This window comes from Parus major, chromosome 18 (assembly GCF_001522545.3).
Source record: "Parus major isolate Abel chromosome 18, Parus_major1.1, whole genome shotgun sequence".
In the NCBI taxonomy this organism is placed as follows: Eukaryota; Metazoa; Chordata; class Aves; order Passeriformes; family Paridae; genus Parus; species Parus major.
This window is the reverse complement of record NC_031786.1, coordinates 5,567,535-5,586,831: the sequence shown is the minus strand read 5'-3', so window position 1 is coordinate 5,586,831 and position 19,297 is coordinate 5,567,535. Positions and strand designations below refer to the sequence as shown.

Sequence of the window (19,297 nt, the reverse complement as noted above, 5' to 3'; positions counted from 1 at the left end):
CCACTCCTGGCACAGCTGGGACAAACGTGCTTAGAAAGGGGCAGGTGAGCTGGGAAAACTGAAACCCTGGCCTTGGCCTGGTGTTCTGTTTCTGCAGTCACCATGCCCTCATTCTTCGGCCCTAAAAACACATCATTTCCTTTGCTAAGCAGGAAGTAACCAGCGAGCATTTGAGCTCTGATGAATCTGTGCTAAAACAATTTCAAAAATAAATCTGAGTGTCAGCATCCATTTCATCCAAGCTGCATTAAGCAGATCTCCTCCAGATGTGCATCTTGAGAGGTACAGACATCACAGCTTTTCTTCACAGTTTTTGTCTGGGGCTGCTATGAGAGAACAGGATAACACTAGTCCTGGACTGGCTCAAACACACCATTGATAATGACAATATTTGCTGTTAGTATAAAATTCCCAAAATTCTGTCTTTGGACAGCACCAAAATTCTGCAAAATTAACATGAGATTACAAAGAACACACTGACCCAATGCATGTTTCATATACATATTTATATATATTTCATGTACAAAGTTACATTCTGAACCTCATGGATTCAATAATAGAAATAAATACTGAAATAACTACACTGCTATATGAGCTCTTCTGCTCACAGAAAAGAAGCCTCAAGTTTTAACAGACAGCAAGTTTAACGCTGTAGAATCCATCTCAGATTACAGAGGCAAGTAAAATTCAGCGTAAAGTGTCCAACAGACAAAACTTTCAAAAATTACAGACCATAAAATGTTTAAAATATATGTTTAAAAGATTGAGAAATGTGCATCAACAAAATTAATAAAGGAAACTTAATCTTGTTAGAGGGTGGGAGAGACATTTAGTGTATAGAAAAATGCTTTGAGGTGCAATATAGGTTGTTACAATATGGCATAACCCTATTAGAAAAGAACATTTCATATCCCTACAGAAGAACTGTATTTGAGTTTACCATGTCTTGTTTTACAAAGCGGGACCTTCACAAAGCCCACCTCAACAGGGCCATTTACAGAGTGCTAAGTCAGGTTTAATCCTTTGGTAACTTTTATAATACTCACATGGAAATAAATATTCAGTTACACAGCATTTTTTAAAGACACACGTTCTTTAGAACTGTTAGTATAATAAAACAGATTTAACATTTGTTTGTTACTAAGGCAGCCTATGATAAAGTGTCTACGCTCTGTCAGCTCGATCCTATCCGGCACAGGAAGACCTTCCCAAGGAATGGACGATGCAGCCTCACCCTCACCATGCAAACACCCCTACCCAGGCAAGTCATGTGCTGCATATTTTGTGCTCAAAATGTTTCCAAACTATTAACAAGCTGTAGCTATCAAGAGATTAGCTCCTATTTATATGATGCTTTAATCACGAGTGTAATGCATAAACACATTCTTGAGACGGAGTTGAGGGTGTATTGTCATCCCAGTGCCTGGGGTTTGCGTGCTTTATTCACCTTTCAAAGTGACCTTAAAAGGATTTATCCAGCCCAGCACACTGTGATGGCAACAGGGACCCAGTTAACCTACTGTACTTTAGGTCAGGGGATAAAGTTTTTAAATGAGAAATACAAAGAAGTGCACATGCCCTTATCTACACCCATAGTGCTACACAGTTCAACTACTGTCTGCTTTAAAACCCTTCTGCTTTTGGACAGAAGCAATCAATCAATCAATCATTCTCTGAAATATCTGCAAGGACTGGCCCACTGAGGTGACTAAAATGGCACGGTGGGCCAGCTCCATTTGGCAAAAGACCAGGTACACACTTGTCAGGTTACACTGCTCCAGCTGGAGCAGTAACTCCACTCAGAGAGAACAGCTTGTCTCTAATAACAAATAAAAGCCTACACAGAACCGAGGAACAGAATTGTGCGCTTTTTTTTCTGAGAACATGAGAGTGTGACAATCAACCAGTGAGTAAAAAACTTTGGAGACTGTGTTTTCCAAAGAGAGAAAAAAAAAAATAATTCAAGAAAATGGCAGAAAAAGCAATGAAACTGCACCACTCACAGTGAAGATTCTGCACAACAGTAAAAGTTTAGACAGCATTTTTCTTAAAACATCCAATCCCATTAGTTAATTCAGATGTGCTTCATGTTCAGCACACATGCCTATAAGTTTTAAAATAGGTCTAAGAATGTTGACTCAGGTTACTTTTGTATAATTAGTATTTGTATAATTTTTAATAAGCTTCCATACTTTAAGCTAAAGTACTTTAAGAGTGACATTCAAGATGAATATGGAAAGCAAATTATGAACAACATGCTCTCATTGCTTTTGGCATTCTGAAGAGAAAAATACTACCAAGATATTAAACATCTTTAATAAGGATTTTTACTACATAGTTCATGTCCTAAATACATATTTACGAGAGGAACAGCTGTGTACAAAATATGTTGCTTAAAAAGTATTTATATATATAAATCTAACCAATAGACCTGAATGGAGATTTTCTGGTTTATCAGCTATGATATGCATTTGAAAAAGCTGCCTAAATATATATTTACACAATAGACCTCAGCTAAATGTGTTCATTTAAAAAATTAAGAAAATATATAAACACATGTTTGCCTGATAGACCAGAACTGCTCCTATTGCATAAAAATGTTTAGGCAGTTTTAAAAAAGTGTTTCTATATTTATTCCTCTGAAACTGTTCAGTTCTCTCACATAATCAAGTCACTAAATTTCTTTGCTAATCTGAACAGCTCCAACCTTTTAGGGGTAAATCTGGATGTTTATTAAAACCCCTCAAAACTTTTACTTTCCAGAGACTAAATCAAAGAGCAAATCTGGGTTTTTAAATCTTCTGAAGTACAGAAGTAATGAAGTGTTTAACTTAGGTCTGATACTAATGCAGAAATTTCAATGTAAAAGGAAAATGGTCTTAAACTCACATTTATGGATAAAAAAGATTGATGGTGAGTAGACAGAATGTCAGCCTAATATTAGTCTCCTGAATTTCAGTAATTTTCTTTGTGTTACCTGATAATATTGTTGCTAAATTATGCATTTTTTTACTATATTTGGATATGGAGCTACAAAAAATATATTTTGTACCTAATTATCTGGAACTACACTTCCTTTATGATCTCACTTGAGCAGAATGTGAGTTTTTTCCTATATACTCTCAGTCTTTTCTCATGCTCCAATTAAGGTCTCCAACCTTTACACACATAGTGCCTTATGAGTTTGACCAGCTAGGCAAAGAAGATCATTCTAAGTGCTTAGGACATAAGGAATTAAGACAAGAAAAGAACAAAACATATCCCCTGTTTGAGAATTTTACAGTTATTTTCCAATTTATATCAACCTAAGAATACCCTTTGGAAACAGAGTTGTTCCATGTCAGGGAGATGGAAAAACATTATGCTCAAAATTGCTCATTACTGAGGGCAGCAGTTCTCAAACATTAAGGTTCAATTGTGAAAATATTATTTTATTTAAATATTTTCATTTTAATTCCTATACAGTCTCCTCTTTCCCCCCACAAATTCTGAAAATGTAACAAATTAAACCGTGTACGCTGTATGAGCAAGATTTTCCAGGTTTGAAATCAAAAGCTGAAATACACAGCTTGCTTTAGCCCTCACTGAGTATTTGGATGTGTCTTAATAATCCATCTTCTAATTTGTCCATTTTTTTTCATACTCTGGGAACAACTTTGCTGTTTTACCCTATGCATTATACAGTGAAATAAAGCTCAGTTGGAAGAAAGCTGAATGAACTCAAGTGAGACTACCAAAGAAGTGAACACATGAGATTGCTGTGGTACAGTAAAACTGTTCCAGCTGCTCACTGTGGTGTGCACACCAGCTGGAGAAACATCTGATTTCCTCACACTGTTCCACTTAACACGGGTGCAGTAAAACAGCACAAGCTAATTCCTGTATAGCTAAAGGTATGACAGATTTGCAATATAAAGATAAACAGCAAAGAAATGCTTCAACATCATGTAGTGAAACAGGTTCACAAAATAAAAAAAACATGCAGAAGCTTCCCCCCCCCCATTTTTAAAGTCTCCAACTGCATCCTACAGGCTCACTCACTGCCACACATGACTTGCCACACTATCAAGTGACTCCTCTCAGCTTTGGCTACAGAAGGTTCAAGTGGTAGAGCTTCCCCCAGGAGTTCAGATTCTCCTCCTTCATCACCTAGAAAAAAACAGCTTTGGTTGAGGCAGCCAATAACTAGAACAGCATCAACACTATGTGCATCAAGAAAAAACAAGAAAAACACTAAAAAGACAGTGTTACCGCCATATGCTGAAATAAAAACATATTAAAGTCTGTGAATGTCAACAGAGTGTGTTGCATGATTATCTCAGAGCCCAGTGTTCTGCTGGCCATATTCTTTACTTCTAGCCCAAAAAATAATGGCAGTTTCAAAAGTATTCATCTTCTATGTGCTTCATTACTTATAATTCTTTGATGCCCAGAGACCTCCTCATCTGCAAACTACCAGGCAGACACAGAGATGTTTCTGCCACTAGAGAGTGTTCTGGGACACACCTAAACATAAATGCCCTGCAACAAAAGCTGTAATTGAGCACATGTGAGACAACACCACATTCATGTCTATGGTCAACCTTTCCCACTCTTTCTGCCTGTTCCAGTTATTGCAGCTTGTCACAGCTCTGGCCACAGTGGCAAAGACAGCCCTTGAGCATTTTCTCCATTACAGCTCTTCAAAAAGAAGAGCAGTTTTGTAGCTGCACCTGAACTCTGGGTGAAGGAGCTGACTGGACCAAAGGTGACACTGAACTGCACATGGACAGCCAGGACCATCAATCCAGGTCACTTTAACCAGAGGAAACAGGAACTGACCTATACCTTCAGGAAAATGTCAAATCAAATTTTGTTCTGGTTAGACTCCTTTGGAGGGCTGAGGGAACTAAACAGAAAGTAGCTGCAAATTGCTCTTGACGGGTTTGCTGGGGTCATGGTGGCTCTGGCTGGGCTAAGGCAGCACTGGCACTCAGCTCAGGACAGCAAAACAAGAATTTGGAATATGGCTGTTGCAGCTGCTCTGGAGTGACTGCAGCACTTGAGGCCTTAGTGCACTGTGGCACAGAACTGCCTCCAGCCCTGCCTCCCACAGAAATCCCACACCTTCACCTGCTGCCACTGATTAGTGCGATGATGGGATTTGGGATGGCCCTCCTGGGTTTTCCTTTGTAATGGTTTAGCTGGGTTGTTTTGCTGCTTGGCTGGTTTTGAAAGACTACAGACATTTAGGCAAAAGGTCAAAAGCAGATCTAAGAGTAGTGACACGTTCTTATGCACTTTTTGTCGAGATCTCCAGTTGCAGATTATAAGCACAGAATCACAACAGCTCTCACTTTATTTCCCCAAAGAGTTCAATATAAAAATTGAACAAGAACTCTTTTTATGGGCTAGATGCTATCCAAGAAAAGCAGTGATCAAATATGATGGGCATGCAGATATAAGTGGTCTACTTTATTCCTTCCCACTCAAAAATTTTACACTGAGCATTCTTTACTTAACATGACTTTATTTCAGTCAGTCTGCATATTTAAGTAACTAAGGACATGTTTTCCAGCAGTTTGAGACAGAAGATTAACCTGCCAAAGACTGAAAGCATAAACAGGAAGGTGGTGCATTACTCCAAACCAGAGCTTCAAATAAACCTTCTTACACAGTCATCCCTAAGGTCGTGATTGATTGAGAGGAGAAGAAGCTGAAGGTGTCAGAATAAAAATACTTCTAACCCTGCAGTGTATGGTAAAGACTGTATATACTGACCATACAAATGCACTCATTGCAATTACAGCAGCAGTTATTATGTGGTTAATACCCCTTCAGTACCAAGTATGATTCATTTAAAGCTCAGATTTCTTACCCATTCTGAAGTCAATATATCCTTCTCCACCACTTATCACCAACATTGATTTTAAGGGACTCTGGTTGAAGGACTCTTGGGCTTGTTTATCAGGTGTTAGATCTGTTCCACCACTACTCTGAGGGGAAACAACCTGACCTGGGTGAAAAACAAAACACTTTTTTATGCATTATCTCAGAGCAAAACCTTCTGTGCTTGGTCATTGGATGACAGTGCCTAAAGCAGGTGAGTGCCTTCTTAACTGGCAGAGCTCACTTAGCACAGCATCTTTTCAACAGATGGAAGCAAAGTCCTTGCTTGTGATCAAGCCCTTTTCCTCCCATTAAACAGCAATAAATTAGCAATCAGGCAAGTCTTGTAATTAAAATACAGTACATTCTTTCTGAAAGTATGAATTCATACTCTTGCTGTTTTTGCCTAAAGTGAATGAAGGCAAAAACCACAACAAACAAACAAACAAACACCCAAAAAAAAACTTAGAAGATGGTAACAAAACCTCACCTGGTACTGCAACAAAGAATTTCACAGCATCTCGGTGGCCATGGAAGCAGAGCTGTGCATGTGCCATGGAACAGTAGGGGATGAATGTCCCTGGAGTCACTTTGTCACTGTGCTCATCTCCATACACACGGATCACACTCCCCGGACGGTTCCCAGAGCCTGCTGCTGATTTATTGGCTGTAAAAGAAGGAGTTGTTTTCTACTTCAAAACACAAATTGCTGAAGTGATTACTTGTTAAGAAACCTTATGGTACCATCTAAAAGCTAAAGCCAACTTAGATAAAAATGAAACAGAAAGGCAGCAATGCCAATTCAAGACAGAGCTGGAAAGAAAAAGACTGCATGCTTTGTTATTTTAAGTACATCAGAAAATGGAGCAGGATTCTTATTAGTCTAGCATAAACACCAGATTTCAATATCCTAATTTTGGGAAAAAATAATTTGTGACAGGACTGTATCTTTCATAGAAAATAGGTACCTCTAATGTGCCTCAGTATGAGCAAATTCCATGTACTCAAACACATAATTAAAAACAGTTTCATTCCAACTAATCATAATGTATGCCCTTGCCAGCAAAAATTCTCAGGAAACAGCCACCTGTGGCCATGAAAGAGCTACCCTATTATCATTCTACATCTAGATTTTACTAACAAGTTTTAAAGTACATTAAACTAGAGAAGTACTCATGCTAGACATACAAGCCATCTCCATTCCAAAGACTATCAAAGTAGTGAAAGAAACAGTGATTTGTAACAAGACAGCAAATGATGTGGATTAATGACAAAGTTATAAGATGTGGTATCACATTGGCTGGAAGAAAAACAGTCTATATGACAGTTCAGCTGCAACACAGGATGATATGCTAAACTGCTGAGCAGATTGGTGGCCATTTAGCAAACATAAAACTGCTGCAATGCAGTAACTGCAAGTGGAAAAACATTGAGGAACATACAAAGGGTAAATCTATAAGGAGTGGGAAACAGCCTCAAAGTGGCTATTAGAAGCCTGAAAATAGGTTTTGGTTCAGGATCTGCACTTACCCCGCAGCCCCAGTAAACGTCCCTGGTGGAGGATTACAGCTAGTGAGAAAGGAGGAAAGGGGAAATGGATAGGTATGACAGTAGAGGAGAAGGATTAATGAGAACCCACCACTCATATTTTGGTTTCTGATAAGGTAGAGCTTAAAATTTTAGCTCCTAAAAAAACCAATAGATATTTAATTACAGAAGAGTCAATCAAAAGTCACAAAGAACAGCATCTTATTACAGAAATTTCAGTACAAAATAGACCACAAAAGCACTGTCACGTATTTTTAAGTTTATTGTTGATTAGCAACATTTCCCCTTTCTCTCTTTCTGTGGCAGGAGGCTCCAGAATAATATAGAGCAACTCATGTTTTCAAATACCCTTTTGGAACATCATCTGCTGCCCTGCTACTGAGACACCCAGGGGATGGAAAGACACTACTGCTCGTGCAAGGATGTGACTGCTTTTAAAAACCATTAATATTTCTCACCAAGGTTCTCAGCCCCACTATCACACTACTCCCAAAAGGCTGTTCTGACCCACAACCAACCAACAGAACTAAAATGAAACTCAACAGCTTTAATAGGGAATTCTTCATGTTCACTCCTGGTTTAAAACAAACTCCGGAAACATTAAATTATCTTGATGCAAATTAAGAGCTATAATTTTTGAAACCATGATTTAAAATGTCTCAAAATCCATGACAGGAAGTCTGTCCTCCTTAAGTGCATTCATGCAAGGCAAAAGAAAGACAATTACTGAATGGATGGAGAATGCAATGGAACAATATGAGAAACAATGCATGTGTTTGCTGTTCAACAAAGCAGATACAACATGAAGAGTTTTCACTATTAAATCACCCTAAAACTTCACCTATCAGACTGCACTATTTTCTAGGCAACAACAGTGCAATTAGGACTATCTAAGATCTGCATTTTATTTTCTGAAACTTCTGTCCACCTGTTATAACATGAGTATCAGGCACAAGTGTCGGGGCTTTTTTTTTATTGTTTAAATGCAATCAATTTACTCAGAGATTCTTCCCAAGCTTTACCTATTTAAGATTTGGTTTGCCCTTGAGCTGTTCTTTTCTCCTGAGATTCAACTGCCCTCAATTAGTTTCAGCCTGTGACAAGAGTCTGGGTCTGTTATTAAGCATAAAACACAATTTACATGATAGGAATTTGACCAGGATGTGAGTGCCCTGTTTGAAGAATGTGTTCACAGCTCCTGACTCTGAACATGTCCTTTAAAGCAGTCTGTGCTACTTCTGTTCCAGTCCTTTATACCCACTTTGTGATGGATTCTCAAGAACTAAAGTAAATCAAATTGTATTAGGAACACCACCAACATGGTCAAATCAAAGAAAAATCTACTTTGTGATCATATTGCAATCAAAAATAACATTAATTAGAAAACTAACGATATCTTGTATAAGCAATATATTTCTATTAATGCTGCTAATGCTCAGAACACCTCTAAGGCTTCCAAGTGTCCCTTTGATTCAAGCCAACTCTGCTCCAACAGCAGGACAGGAGATTCTGGAGATGTGTTATTTTCTCAGAGTAATTGTAACCACATACACAGATTTAGGTGCTAAACACCACACAGGCCTGATCTGTTAAAAAGCTGAAAGAGTCAGACCTGACATTGAAGCTTTCTATCCACTGGCAAGCATCTGACTGGTGTTTAATACTCTTTTACACCTACAGCATATTGCACAGTGCCACTCATTGACATTTTACTTACTTTCTGTTAATGGAATGGAGATGATGACACCATTTCCTGTTCCTACCCATAAACGATTACAAGACACCATAAGTGCTGTGATTCTCACAAATGAGAATCCCAGTTTACCAGTACCTAAAAACAAAAGATGCTTTTCATCAAAAATTATAAAGCAAGAATAATTTTAGTTCTACAACAGAGAATCTTAAATCCACCTCCCAGATCACACAGACAAGCAATTCCCTCCCACTTCTGACACAAACAAAGTAGAGGAGTACATTTAAGTTGTAAAGATAATCCAGAAGGCTACAACACTGTAATTAGATTGAAAACTTATCATACAAGAGTCTAACATTAGCTATAAAAAAGCAAAAAAGGTATAACAGCACCTTAATACTGCACAGTAAAATCTTTTGGGGCTTGCCAGCTCTTAAAACAAACAAAAAAGTGAGTTTGCAGATATAAGATAGTGGTTTGTCATCCATTAAAATTAATTTCTCATTTATTAGCATGAGGGGAGCAGAAGGCTGACCAGCCATGTGCAATGCACAACAGTGACTTGTGAATGATGTCCCAGAGCCTAATTACCTGTATTTGTTGTGTAATGTAGGTGGTCAAACTGCTCTTATACTAATGAAAAAAATCAGAAAGCTTACTAGGTTCAACAGCAATAAAAATTTGCTATTTTGAGGGTGTGTTTTGAAAAAAGAGGCAATTTTTCCAGGCAGGTAATAGATTCTTCCCAGTTTTAGCTACAAAAAAATGTATCAGTATAGAAAAAGAGAAAGATTGTAGTGTCTCTATTGGTGCCTGCCCAATTCAATCACCATTTTCCTCCTTAGTTCTGAGTTTTTAAGGATACTTTAGACACCAGGTAAAGTCAAGAGACTGTAATAGATGACTGTAACAGATGACCCATCCCCCCATCATGCTTCACAGATTGACTTAGGCTTCTGCTTCCAGATTCAAGTCTGCACAAACTGATTTTAAGTGGCCTTTCCACCCACCCTTAACCCAAATCTGCAGTGAGAACTGCCTGATCCCCAGCAGGAAAAGGAAACTGCAGACAGCAAGCACACAGCAGTTTTCCCTGGGAACTTACCAAGCATTTTGCTTACATAGGGCTCAATGTCCACGTCCTGCAGGTGCTGGTAGGTGTGGGCGTGGTAGAGGCGCAGGGTGGAGTCCAGGCGGATGGACACCCACACCCCGTCCCCCACCCATGCCAGCTGCCTCACTTGGCTCTCCCTCCTTGGGTGGGCATCAAAGGACTTCTGTGAAACATTGGGGTTCAAATCAGAAGGTAAAACAAAAGGAAGAATAAGAAAGGTTTCTCTTATTCTCACACAGTTGGAAACAGCAATTTTAAATCAAGCACAGCCCTCTGATTTACAAGATCACAGACAGTGTTTAGCTCGGTTACAAGCAGCATGTGATGCTCTAAAATTGCTGATTCCCTGCTCTGAATGTGATCTCAAAGCTGTCTTCCTACTCTGTCTTCATTTACACATCTCATCCCAGTCCACTCCAGTTTCTGTCTCCCTTGAAGCTGGAGCTTTTTTGGTCTGAGATCCTGCTGCCACAGCACAAGGAACATGTATCCAAAAATGTCTTTCTTCCTTGTTCCATCATGACTGACTCTCATAAACAACCTCACCTGTGCAAAATACACACTATCCACCAGCAAAACAATCCATTCCACTTTTATACCAACTTCATTTCAGTTTTCCCATATATATATTTATAGTCTTCTTCACAAAAGCAGGTTACTATTGGGTGATTGATACTTTCAGAAGAGCTAAGCAGTCACCCTCAAAGGCCTGGCCCATGTCTCAGGCCAATTAGCAGGAGCTGAAGCACTTACACTGCTCAGAAACCTCAGCCACTTTCTGCTCTTGAGATGACAGATTAAACACTGCAGATAAAACACCAGCTCACACACCTTGCATAAACTGTTTTCTAACTGGAAGGAGAGTACATTCCAAATTAACACTTACAAATCTGATTGTCAGTGGAGCACAAAATGAGACACACAGAATAGCTGGGTGCTGGCCTTACAAACTCTGCACAAGGACACTTTCCAGCTTCTAGCCAGCTAAAAGTGAATAACTAAATCTGCCAAAAACTGGCTTCAACAAGTGAGAACTATCTTATCATAGCTTTAAGTCTTCCAAAACAACTATTTCTGAAAACAAATTTGTTAGGTTGCCTGCTTCTGTACTGATGAAAATAGATGTTTCTGGAGTTACTCTGGAGTCTGAGCTACAGCATTAAAACACAGCATTATTTTAATCACCATTGGAATTTACCTCTATTTTCATGGCCTTTGGTTGAACAACATAGATTTTGTTCCTGTAGCCACACCAGACCTTGTCATGCACCACTGTCATGCACCGGATGGAGTGGTGTGGCCGGCCCAGGTCCAAGAGGTGATAGTTTGTCAAATCCCACTGACCATCTGCAAAAACAGGAGGAAAACAAAAATCAAAACTCTCTAAACACTCCTGTGTTCAGTTTAAGGAAAATTTAGAAGTATAAGTAACTATCTCAAAAGTCTAATTTTTTTAAAGCACTGTAATAATCTGGGTAAGTCTGTACAAGTTTATGGCTAGGCTCCTTGTTAAAAAAAACAGCAACTAACATCCCAAATGTTAACTTATTTTTTAAAAAAATAAATAAATAAATAATAAAAAAATAAAATAAAAAAAACTTCATCCCAGATTCATCTTTTCCAGTATTTGCATTAGTGTTGTGCAACCTTTTTAATTCTTTTAAATGCTGAGCACAAGGATTTAAACATCACAAGGGAAAGATGAAATGAATAGGGGAGAAATACAAGCAAATAGATAAGTTCCAGTTGCTCATAGTAAGACCTTCCCCTGTAGGTCCTATTTCTGGAGGCTGAAGAATGGAGTTTCAGAAGCAGTTTGAGCAGAAATTCTGAAGGGATACTTAAAAAATTCTCATCAAGGGACTTACCCAGAGACAATTTTTAACACTAATAAAACAGAATACATGACTATTGAGCATAATGAAAATGAGAGATGATGATCAAAGTGGACTTTCAGATGGCTTTTCCCTATTTAGCTCAGATCTATCCCATTCTCCATTTCAGAGTAAGAAAACACTCCAAGAATGCACCACAACACTGCAAAAACAGTACTTGAATCTGCAACTGAAATAACCAGAAATATTTCTCATGACAACCCAAAAAAAGGTCATTGTGGAAAACATTATCAAAACATCACTTGCAAATGGCACATTTCTTTCCTGACTACTGCTAAGAATTCCCTGGTTTCCAGATGCAACAGAATCCTTACCAACTCCCCGGTGAAAGATGGCCAGTGTCCCATCTGCCAGTGCAACCAAGACTATTCCTTTGACATGTCTGTGGAAAAAGGAGGCACAGCACACTCTGTCACACTGCTCTGCTCAGAAGGCAGGTTTAAAGCCTGCTATAAACATTTGATATTCCAGCATATTTTTTTACAGTCACATTAGCCCTGGTGTTTTGATTTCTACAATATAGCTCAAGAGAAGGGATGGAACAAGGGATCAAAATCCAGTTCAGAGAGCTTGAAATATATCTGGCTACAACACCTGAAGAAAACAGCAAAGATAGCAACCTATAACAGCTTTGCATAGCTACAGCTCAACCTTTGGGCTATGTATTTTCAACAGGTACAAGATTCCTTTTATTTTCCTTACTCCCCAGAGGTTTTCCACTGTCTCTCAAATAGCATGCAGGCAGTTATGGCAACTGACATTACCAATATCTGAGGAGGAAATAGAAAACTACTTTGGAAAGTATTTTAACAGAAATTCATTATTATTTACATGACATTCTTTCAGGACTTACACAATACTGAGAATAGAATCTTTAAGTTTAATGGCATGTACACATTTCCTCCACTGGGCCACTGACGAATGAACATACAGGCTGCAAAGACAAATCAGGAGGGATTAAAAGTACTACCAGACAAAAACAACCACAAACAAAATCCTTACAAAATGAAATCCACAATCAAAGGGAAAATAAGTTTTCATCTTCCACTGAAAAGAAGAACTACATGAGCAGCAGAATGGCTCTTTCAGAGGCCTAAAGCGTTACAAACTCCCTTGGAGATCCATCTGCAGTAAAAATTACAATACATTTTTCTAGCACACTAAAATATTGAAAGTTATGGAATTAATAGACTGTAACAATTTCTTTGACTACAAAAAAAACCAAACCAACCCAGAACTCCTCTCCAGATGAAGGGCTATCTAACAAAAAAGGGCTTGCTAATCACCTACAGTACTTCCTTTGAATTCTATAATGCCTAAAAATGCAGCAAAGCATTCAACGTTTTGGCTCTCTTGAGATCATCCTGTGCTTAATCTTGACTGGAGACAGTTATCAGGCCTGTAGGCACAAGAAGCAAGTTTAAAGTAATTATTATAAATAAATGTTACAAGATTAGCACTTCCTTACCATCCATTCTGTGCTCCAAGCCACATGGTTGGTAAAAGGCTACTCATTTTCTGTGCTTCCTCTCTCACTAGATCTTGCTCATTTGGCAGAACTGCAACATCCTTATATAACTCTGATTCAGTACTAGAAGAAAACACCAGATAGAACACATTTAATGGAGTACACAGAAAACCCAGGTGTTTACTTCACTACTGAGAGTTCCTACACTGGCTTTTGAAGTACATGAGGTGTTTAAAAACACAGTAACCACACATGAAAATACAACACAGATTGAAAACCTCAATAACAATGAATTTCTTCAAGTGAACATTTACTTTTACAAGGAAAACTTCCATTCAAGCCTGCCAGTATTATTATCATTGGGGAATGGCAGAAGAGAGTCACAAAGCAGAATCTTGTACCAAGACTACTTATATAAACCTCAACCCACTCAAAAAGGAAAAAGAAGTAGTCATTTTGTCTCCATGCTATATTCCTACAACATATTGTTGTATTTATGTATATTTCTTTCTTTAAATACATTTTAAGAGGTATAAGGACTGAGACTAGGTACTTAGGCTGATACACAGGGGATGCCTCTGTTGTATGCTGCACTCCCAAGGGATCTGTAAAGACATGCTCTGTGTAGACTCCAGTTTGTGCAATATCAGCTGTGTCTTCTCCTGTCCCTGCATTGACTTCTGTTGCTTCTGTTGCCTCCTCTGCCGTTGGAATGTTCTCATCTACTGAATTATTTTCAGTTGCAATATCTACGAAACAAACAAATTCAAAAAACCTTTTAACAGCTGTGATAGAATTTGCTATTGTTTATAACAGCCTGAACTCGATACTTAAACTGAACTGAATACCTGCCAGACAGTCACAATTTCCACATCAGAATCAAAAACAGCACATGAAAAATGCCCAAATTTGAGCAGGTTGCACTGTATAAACAAATGTCAAATGCACTTTAAGTATCAACCCGGTGACTGATGGCTCAGATTGGCCATTAAATGATTAACTAGGACAGCAGTGAACAAGGCCAACTACCACATATCCACTGACAATCATATCACCATGCAGCTCTGCAGGGCATATGACAAAACACAGCAAGAATGTCTGTAAAATAATCCATTTCACTTAAATATCTGTTAAGACTTGACAGAATCCAAGGCATTTATTTTAGTCACTCTATGGCAAGATCTGAATTTCAAATATTACATTAAAATCTCTCTAGAGCAGGCACAAGAATTCTCAGAAGTACCTGCAAGAAGCAGCTGCCAATTCCCATTTCATGTCACCTCCACCACATTTTCAGCTACAATTTACAGATCTAAAGAGAGAGTTTATGTCATTGTGCTTACACACTGTTAAACTCAGTAGTTGCACCTCAAGGTGTTTGGCCAGCCCTGACACACCTGCAGTGTTTATTACATACCTGACTGTTTCTCTGCCACAGGTGAGGCCCCATTGATGTCATGGGCACCAGAAGCCCCTGTGAGACCCTCAGCAGTGCAGCCCACCACGGTGATGCCCCCCAGCAGACTGTCAGTCTCAGCAGAGCTGTTGCTGGTCATACTGCCACACAGGGAAGATTTGTCCACTTGGCTGGAATCTCCTTCCTGGGACCCTTCTTCTCCTGCAGGGTAATCTGTTTCCCTTGCCCCTGAAAGAGATCAAACTCAGAATAACACAATATTCTGAGCTGGATGGGACTCAAAAAGATCCAGTCCAACTCCTGGCCCTGCACAGACACCAAACAATCCCATCCTTTGTCTCAGAGCATTATCCAAACAATCCTGGGGTGCTGGCAGCCTTGGTGCCATGACCACTGCCTTGGGGAGCCTTTTGAGTGCCCCGCCACCCCCTAGGGAAGACTTTTTTTGATATCCAGCCTAAACCTCCCCTGACACAACTTGAGGCCATTCCCTTGGGTCCTGTCACTGGGTGTTTTTCATAGGGATAAAGCTGAATCACTTCTCTAACCATTATGCTTCAAACTGAATGAACTCCAGCAGCTGAGATTAAACAAGCAGACAGCCTCTATCTACAAGGTTATTTTAACATGATCAGCAAAAGTGGAAGATGCTGTCACAAAGCTCACAAACAAAAGCAAGATTGACATATGCTGCCCTACAATGTCATTCACTGTATTTCAATCTGCAGTTTTCCAAATAGCTTATTTATATTTTAATTATATCTTCCTCTAAAATTAGATTTCATAAGAGTGCATGTATGCAAGGGCACCTATCTATATCTTTATGAAGAGTTTAGGTTCAATAGATCCTTTGTTCTGGAAGAAAAAATATTTTTCTCATGTTCAGCCCTCTTACACTTTCAAGACTTAAAATACACTTAAATGCAACAAAGATCCCCTCTGTGAGGATCTGCAAGACTTGCTGCTTATCTTCAAGGGGCTGAAGAGGTCAAAAAAGCAACCAGCATATTATTCCTTTTGTGATATTCACAATTCCATGAAATATTGACACTGTTGCACAGTTTAGAGTACATCAAACAAAACAGCTCCCCTTGGCTGCTGACATCTCTCTGATTTTCAGTTAATTTAGGTCAACAGCCAACTAAAGAGTGAAACAGTAGGGTAGAAATGCAATAGTTTAATGTACAATTAAACACTTTCCTACTGCTGTGTTACATTAATTCTTTATCACAGTAAGTAACAAATCTGTGGGTTTTCATTGCCTAAGAAAAGCTGAATAAGAAACAGTTAAAAAAGCAGGAGCTGAACCAGCCCAAGTATTTACCTGGCACACTGGCAATACAAAGCACATGAGAATTGCAAACAATGAAACTGTCCAGAATATTCCCTGGTTGATTTGCATCAATGATGATAACTTTTGTAGCAGAATGTGTGCTAGTACAGATCCAAACCAGACTGGATAATTCTTCCTGATGTTTCAGTTCCTTCTGCTGATCCTGAAGCACAACAAAGGCAGAAATGAACAACATAAAGGGGGACAAGAATAGAATTATTACCTTTGATCTTTTATGGTCTTACATTTTCACCTACAGAAATATACATAAATATGTGGAAAGTTAAATATCTTCAATGCCATTGTAAAATTACAGGTAGTTACTTGTTCTCCACATATCTGAAGTAGAAACCTCCTTCATATTTCATACTTATTAAAATATATACATACATATTAATAATACATACATATTAAAAATACATAAAATATAATTACACTGCATAATTATATAGTTAGACCAATATAATATAAAAACAATTACACTGCATAATTATATAGTTAGACCAATATAATATAAAAACATGATTGACAAGCCAACTACTATACTCAGTATCACCACAGGTTAATATGATATACCAAAGGGCTTTAAAATTAAGACTTTGTTTTTATGCTCTTAATATTAATCCCATTCATGGCAGTTTGAACATAAACAGTTCTGTCACAAATGGTTTTTAAAGGAGGCAGCACTGGTATAAGCAATATATCATTTGGATATAAAATTTATTTGCTCCTGAGATTTGCCAGCAAGGGAAGAATCAAGGTATTTAATAGTTGGATTCAATAACCCAAATATCCTGGGCTAATGACTAACCAAGAAAAATCTATTTGTTACCAATGAACCCAATTAGAAAATACCATATCACTCTACAGTTACACAGTAAAGATGTATAATGATATCATTTTTATTTATTTATTATTTATATATTTATTATTAAAGGTGCCTTGCAGTGACCTTACCTTGAGCTCTTGGTCTAGTTTATCTAAGCTACTCTGGGATCCTGTTTGCTGCTTGTTGCCATCTGCATCCACACCAGTCACATCATTGTAGAACACACTGGCACCAACCACAGACCCTCCATCTCGTGTCTTCCCTCCTGACAGGTTCACCCCTACAGCACACCACAGCTGGGGAGAAAAACAAATGTTTCACTTGAATCTCAAACTAAAAAAAGAGATACAAGCATTGTTAAATATGCTAAGTGATATCAACATTATTATATACCCGAAATCCATTTCAAGTTATTAACTACAACTCAAGTAATGTACATTTTATTGAGACAGAAAATCTTCACTATGATTTAAAAAGAAACAACTTAATTTGAAAAATAATGTAATTGAGTCCAAACCAAAAATACTCCAGCTATAGATTGCCCAAATCTCTCTAACATCCCTGGAAATATCCTACCTTCATAGAGGTATCCTTCTCATCTAAAGGTCTCAGATAAACAGGTACAGGCAAGTTCTTCATCTTATTTTCACCCTGTCCACCATTTGCCACCTAGATAAAAAAATAAACAAAGAGGAAAAGTTTTACCTTTAAAAAAGGTTTACAATCTTTGGAATCAGTTGCTCAGAATTCATTGAACACAATTAAGAGTTCTGCATTTTTGTTTCCTTTAAAAAGATTCTTTACTGCTAAGTTAAAGAAAAAAATAGTCAAATGTAACAAAACATGAAGCTGTTACCATTACACTTGAAAACATCATACCTGTTTGTACTTCTGAGGTAAACTCCAGCCAAAAGCCTGCACTCTGCCATCCTCTTTCTGGACGTGAGCTTTCACCTGGCGGTACTGCTCTCTCTTCTGCTCCCGGCGTGAGGCTAAACTGGCTTCAGTTCTGGGCAAGAATCAGGATTGATGAACTTCTTACTTTTGCTCTTTAGAATCTCTTGTGAAATGGGAATTGCTGTTAACCTCAACAACAAAGATCTCTGTGGAAGCACTGGATTACCAAGGATATCCCTAGTTTTTTTCACCTATCAAAATACCAGGTTTCCTGTGGGCTATTTTTAAGGGACTGGTAAAAACCAGGCAAAGACAGAAAGTCTATTGCATCCTTAAAAGAAATTAATTTGGGTTGTGTACCTCTAATAGGAGCTTTAGAAGTTCTAACTCACAAGCATATGTTGCCAAAACAAAGCACAGAAGGAAAAAAATAATTACAGATACTTGTTAGCCTGACTCTTAAATGAACCTTAAGTACCTGTACAGTTATTGCCCAGCTACAACATTTTCATATAGAAGTGTACCAAGTATTGCCTCCTGTGCACTTTTTTGAAAGACAGTGGTATTTACCAAGTAGAATATTTCAGCCAGGTGCTGAAAATATTCACCCACTGCTGTACATTTCACTCTGCATTATCTTGAGTCTATATGAATCAACACTCACTTAGGAGAACATCATACCTCACTTAGCAGCATGCTAGTAATCTCAGAGGGCTAAAAGAGTGAACACTTGATAGAGCATATCTATTAGTATAAAACCAAAATGTCTTACTCTTCACTGAGGAATTCAAAGGCTTTAGATTTGTCACTGGGTAATTGAGATAAGGTGCTGCTTCTTTTCTTGACAGATGGAGTAATGTGCGAGGTTGGAGCATTATACTTAACATTGACAGGAGGTTCTGGTTTCTTTGCTGTATTGCTGGATGAACTGAAGAGTCTGCTAAAACTAGAAGAGAAAAAGACAAGAGTCAAGATTTGTCAGATACATCCAAATTTGACTATGCAGGCAAAACACAGCCTGCTCAAGATAGCTGAAGTAAGAAACTGGAGCCCAACATAGCAGCAGCCACCACACACTCACTAACACTCTCAAAGCACAAGAACTCATGTCCATAAGAAAAATTCTTAAAGGATTATTATCCCATTTATCAAATTCAATGGGAACTTCATTGTGAATTAACATTTACAGGGAACCAGCAAAATTAGGATGTGAACATCACACCTGGACAGTTCTA

At 38.3% G+C, this 19,297-nt stretch overlaps 1 protein-coding gene across 14 annotated transcripts in view; it reads right to left on the bottom strand.

The window, feature by feature from the left end:
- Nucleotides 1-487: 487 nt before the first annotated feature.
- The window catches only part of SPAG9 (sperm associated antigen 9), a 57,703-nt gene continuing 38,893 nt past the window's right edge, over nucleotides 488-19,297 (bottom strand). For 8 of the 14 annotated variants that reach the window (XM_015645600.3, XM_015645603.3, XM_015645602.3 and 5 more), the window contains 17 exons: nucleotides 18,835-19,008; nucleotides 18,045-18,174; nucleotides 17,742-17,834; nucleotides 17,294-17,461; nucleotides 16,328-16,499; nucleotides 15,004-15,231; nucleotides 14,140-14,335; nucleotides 13,587-13,709; nucleotides 12,972-13,052; nucleotides 12,433-12,500; nucleotides 11,422-11,570; nucleotides 10,215-10,386; nucleotides 9,134-9,247; nucleotides 7,399-7,437; nucleotides 6,359-6,535; nucleotides 5,858-5,995; nucleotides 488-4,149 (listed from right to left, as the gene is read on the bottom strand). In XM_015645600.3, the coding sequence (XP_015501086.1) occupies nucleotides 4,034-4,149; nucleotides 5,858-5,995; nucleotides 6,359-6,535; nucleotides 7,399-7,437; nucleotides 9,134-9,247; nucleotides 10,215-10,386; nucleotides 11,422-11,570; nucleotides 12,433-12,500; nucleotides 12,972-13,052; nucleotides 13,587-13,709; nucleotides 14,140-14,335; nucleotides 15,004-15,231; nucleotides 16,328-16,499; nucleotides 17,294-17,461; nucleotides 17,742-17,834; nucleotides 18,045-18,174; nucleotides 18,835-19,008 (2,338 nt within the window). In that variant the 3' untranslated portion in view covers nucleotides 488-4,033. The remainder of the gene's footprint in view (nucleotides 4,150-5,857; nucleotides 5,996-6,358; nucleotides 6,536-7,398; nucleotides 7,438-9,133; nucleotides 9,248-10,214; nucleotides 10,387-11,421; nucleotides 11,571-12,432; nucleotides 12,501-12,971; nucleotides 13,053-13,586; nucleotides 13,710-14,139; nucleotides 14,336-15,003; nucleotides 15,232-16,327; nucleotides 16,500-17,293; nucleotides 17,462-17,741; nucleotides 17,835-18,044; nucleotides 18,175-18,834; nucleotides 19,009-19,297) is intronic. The other 6 variants (XM_015645605.3, XM_015645606.3, XM_015645611.1 and 3 more) reach the window with 2 other exon arrangements.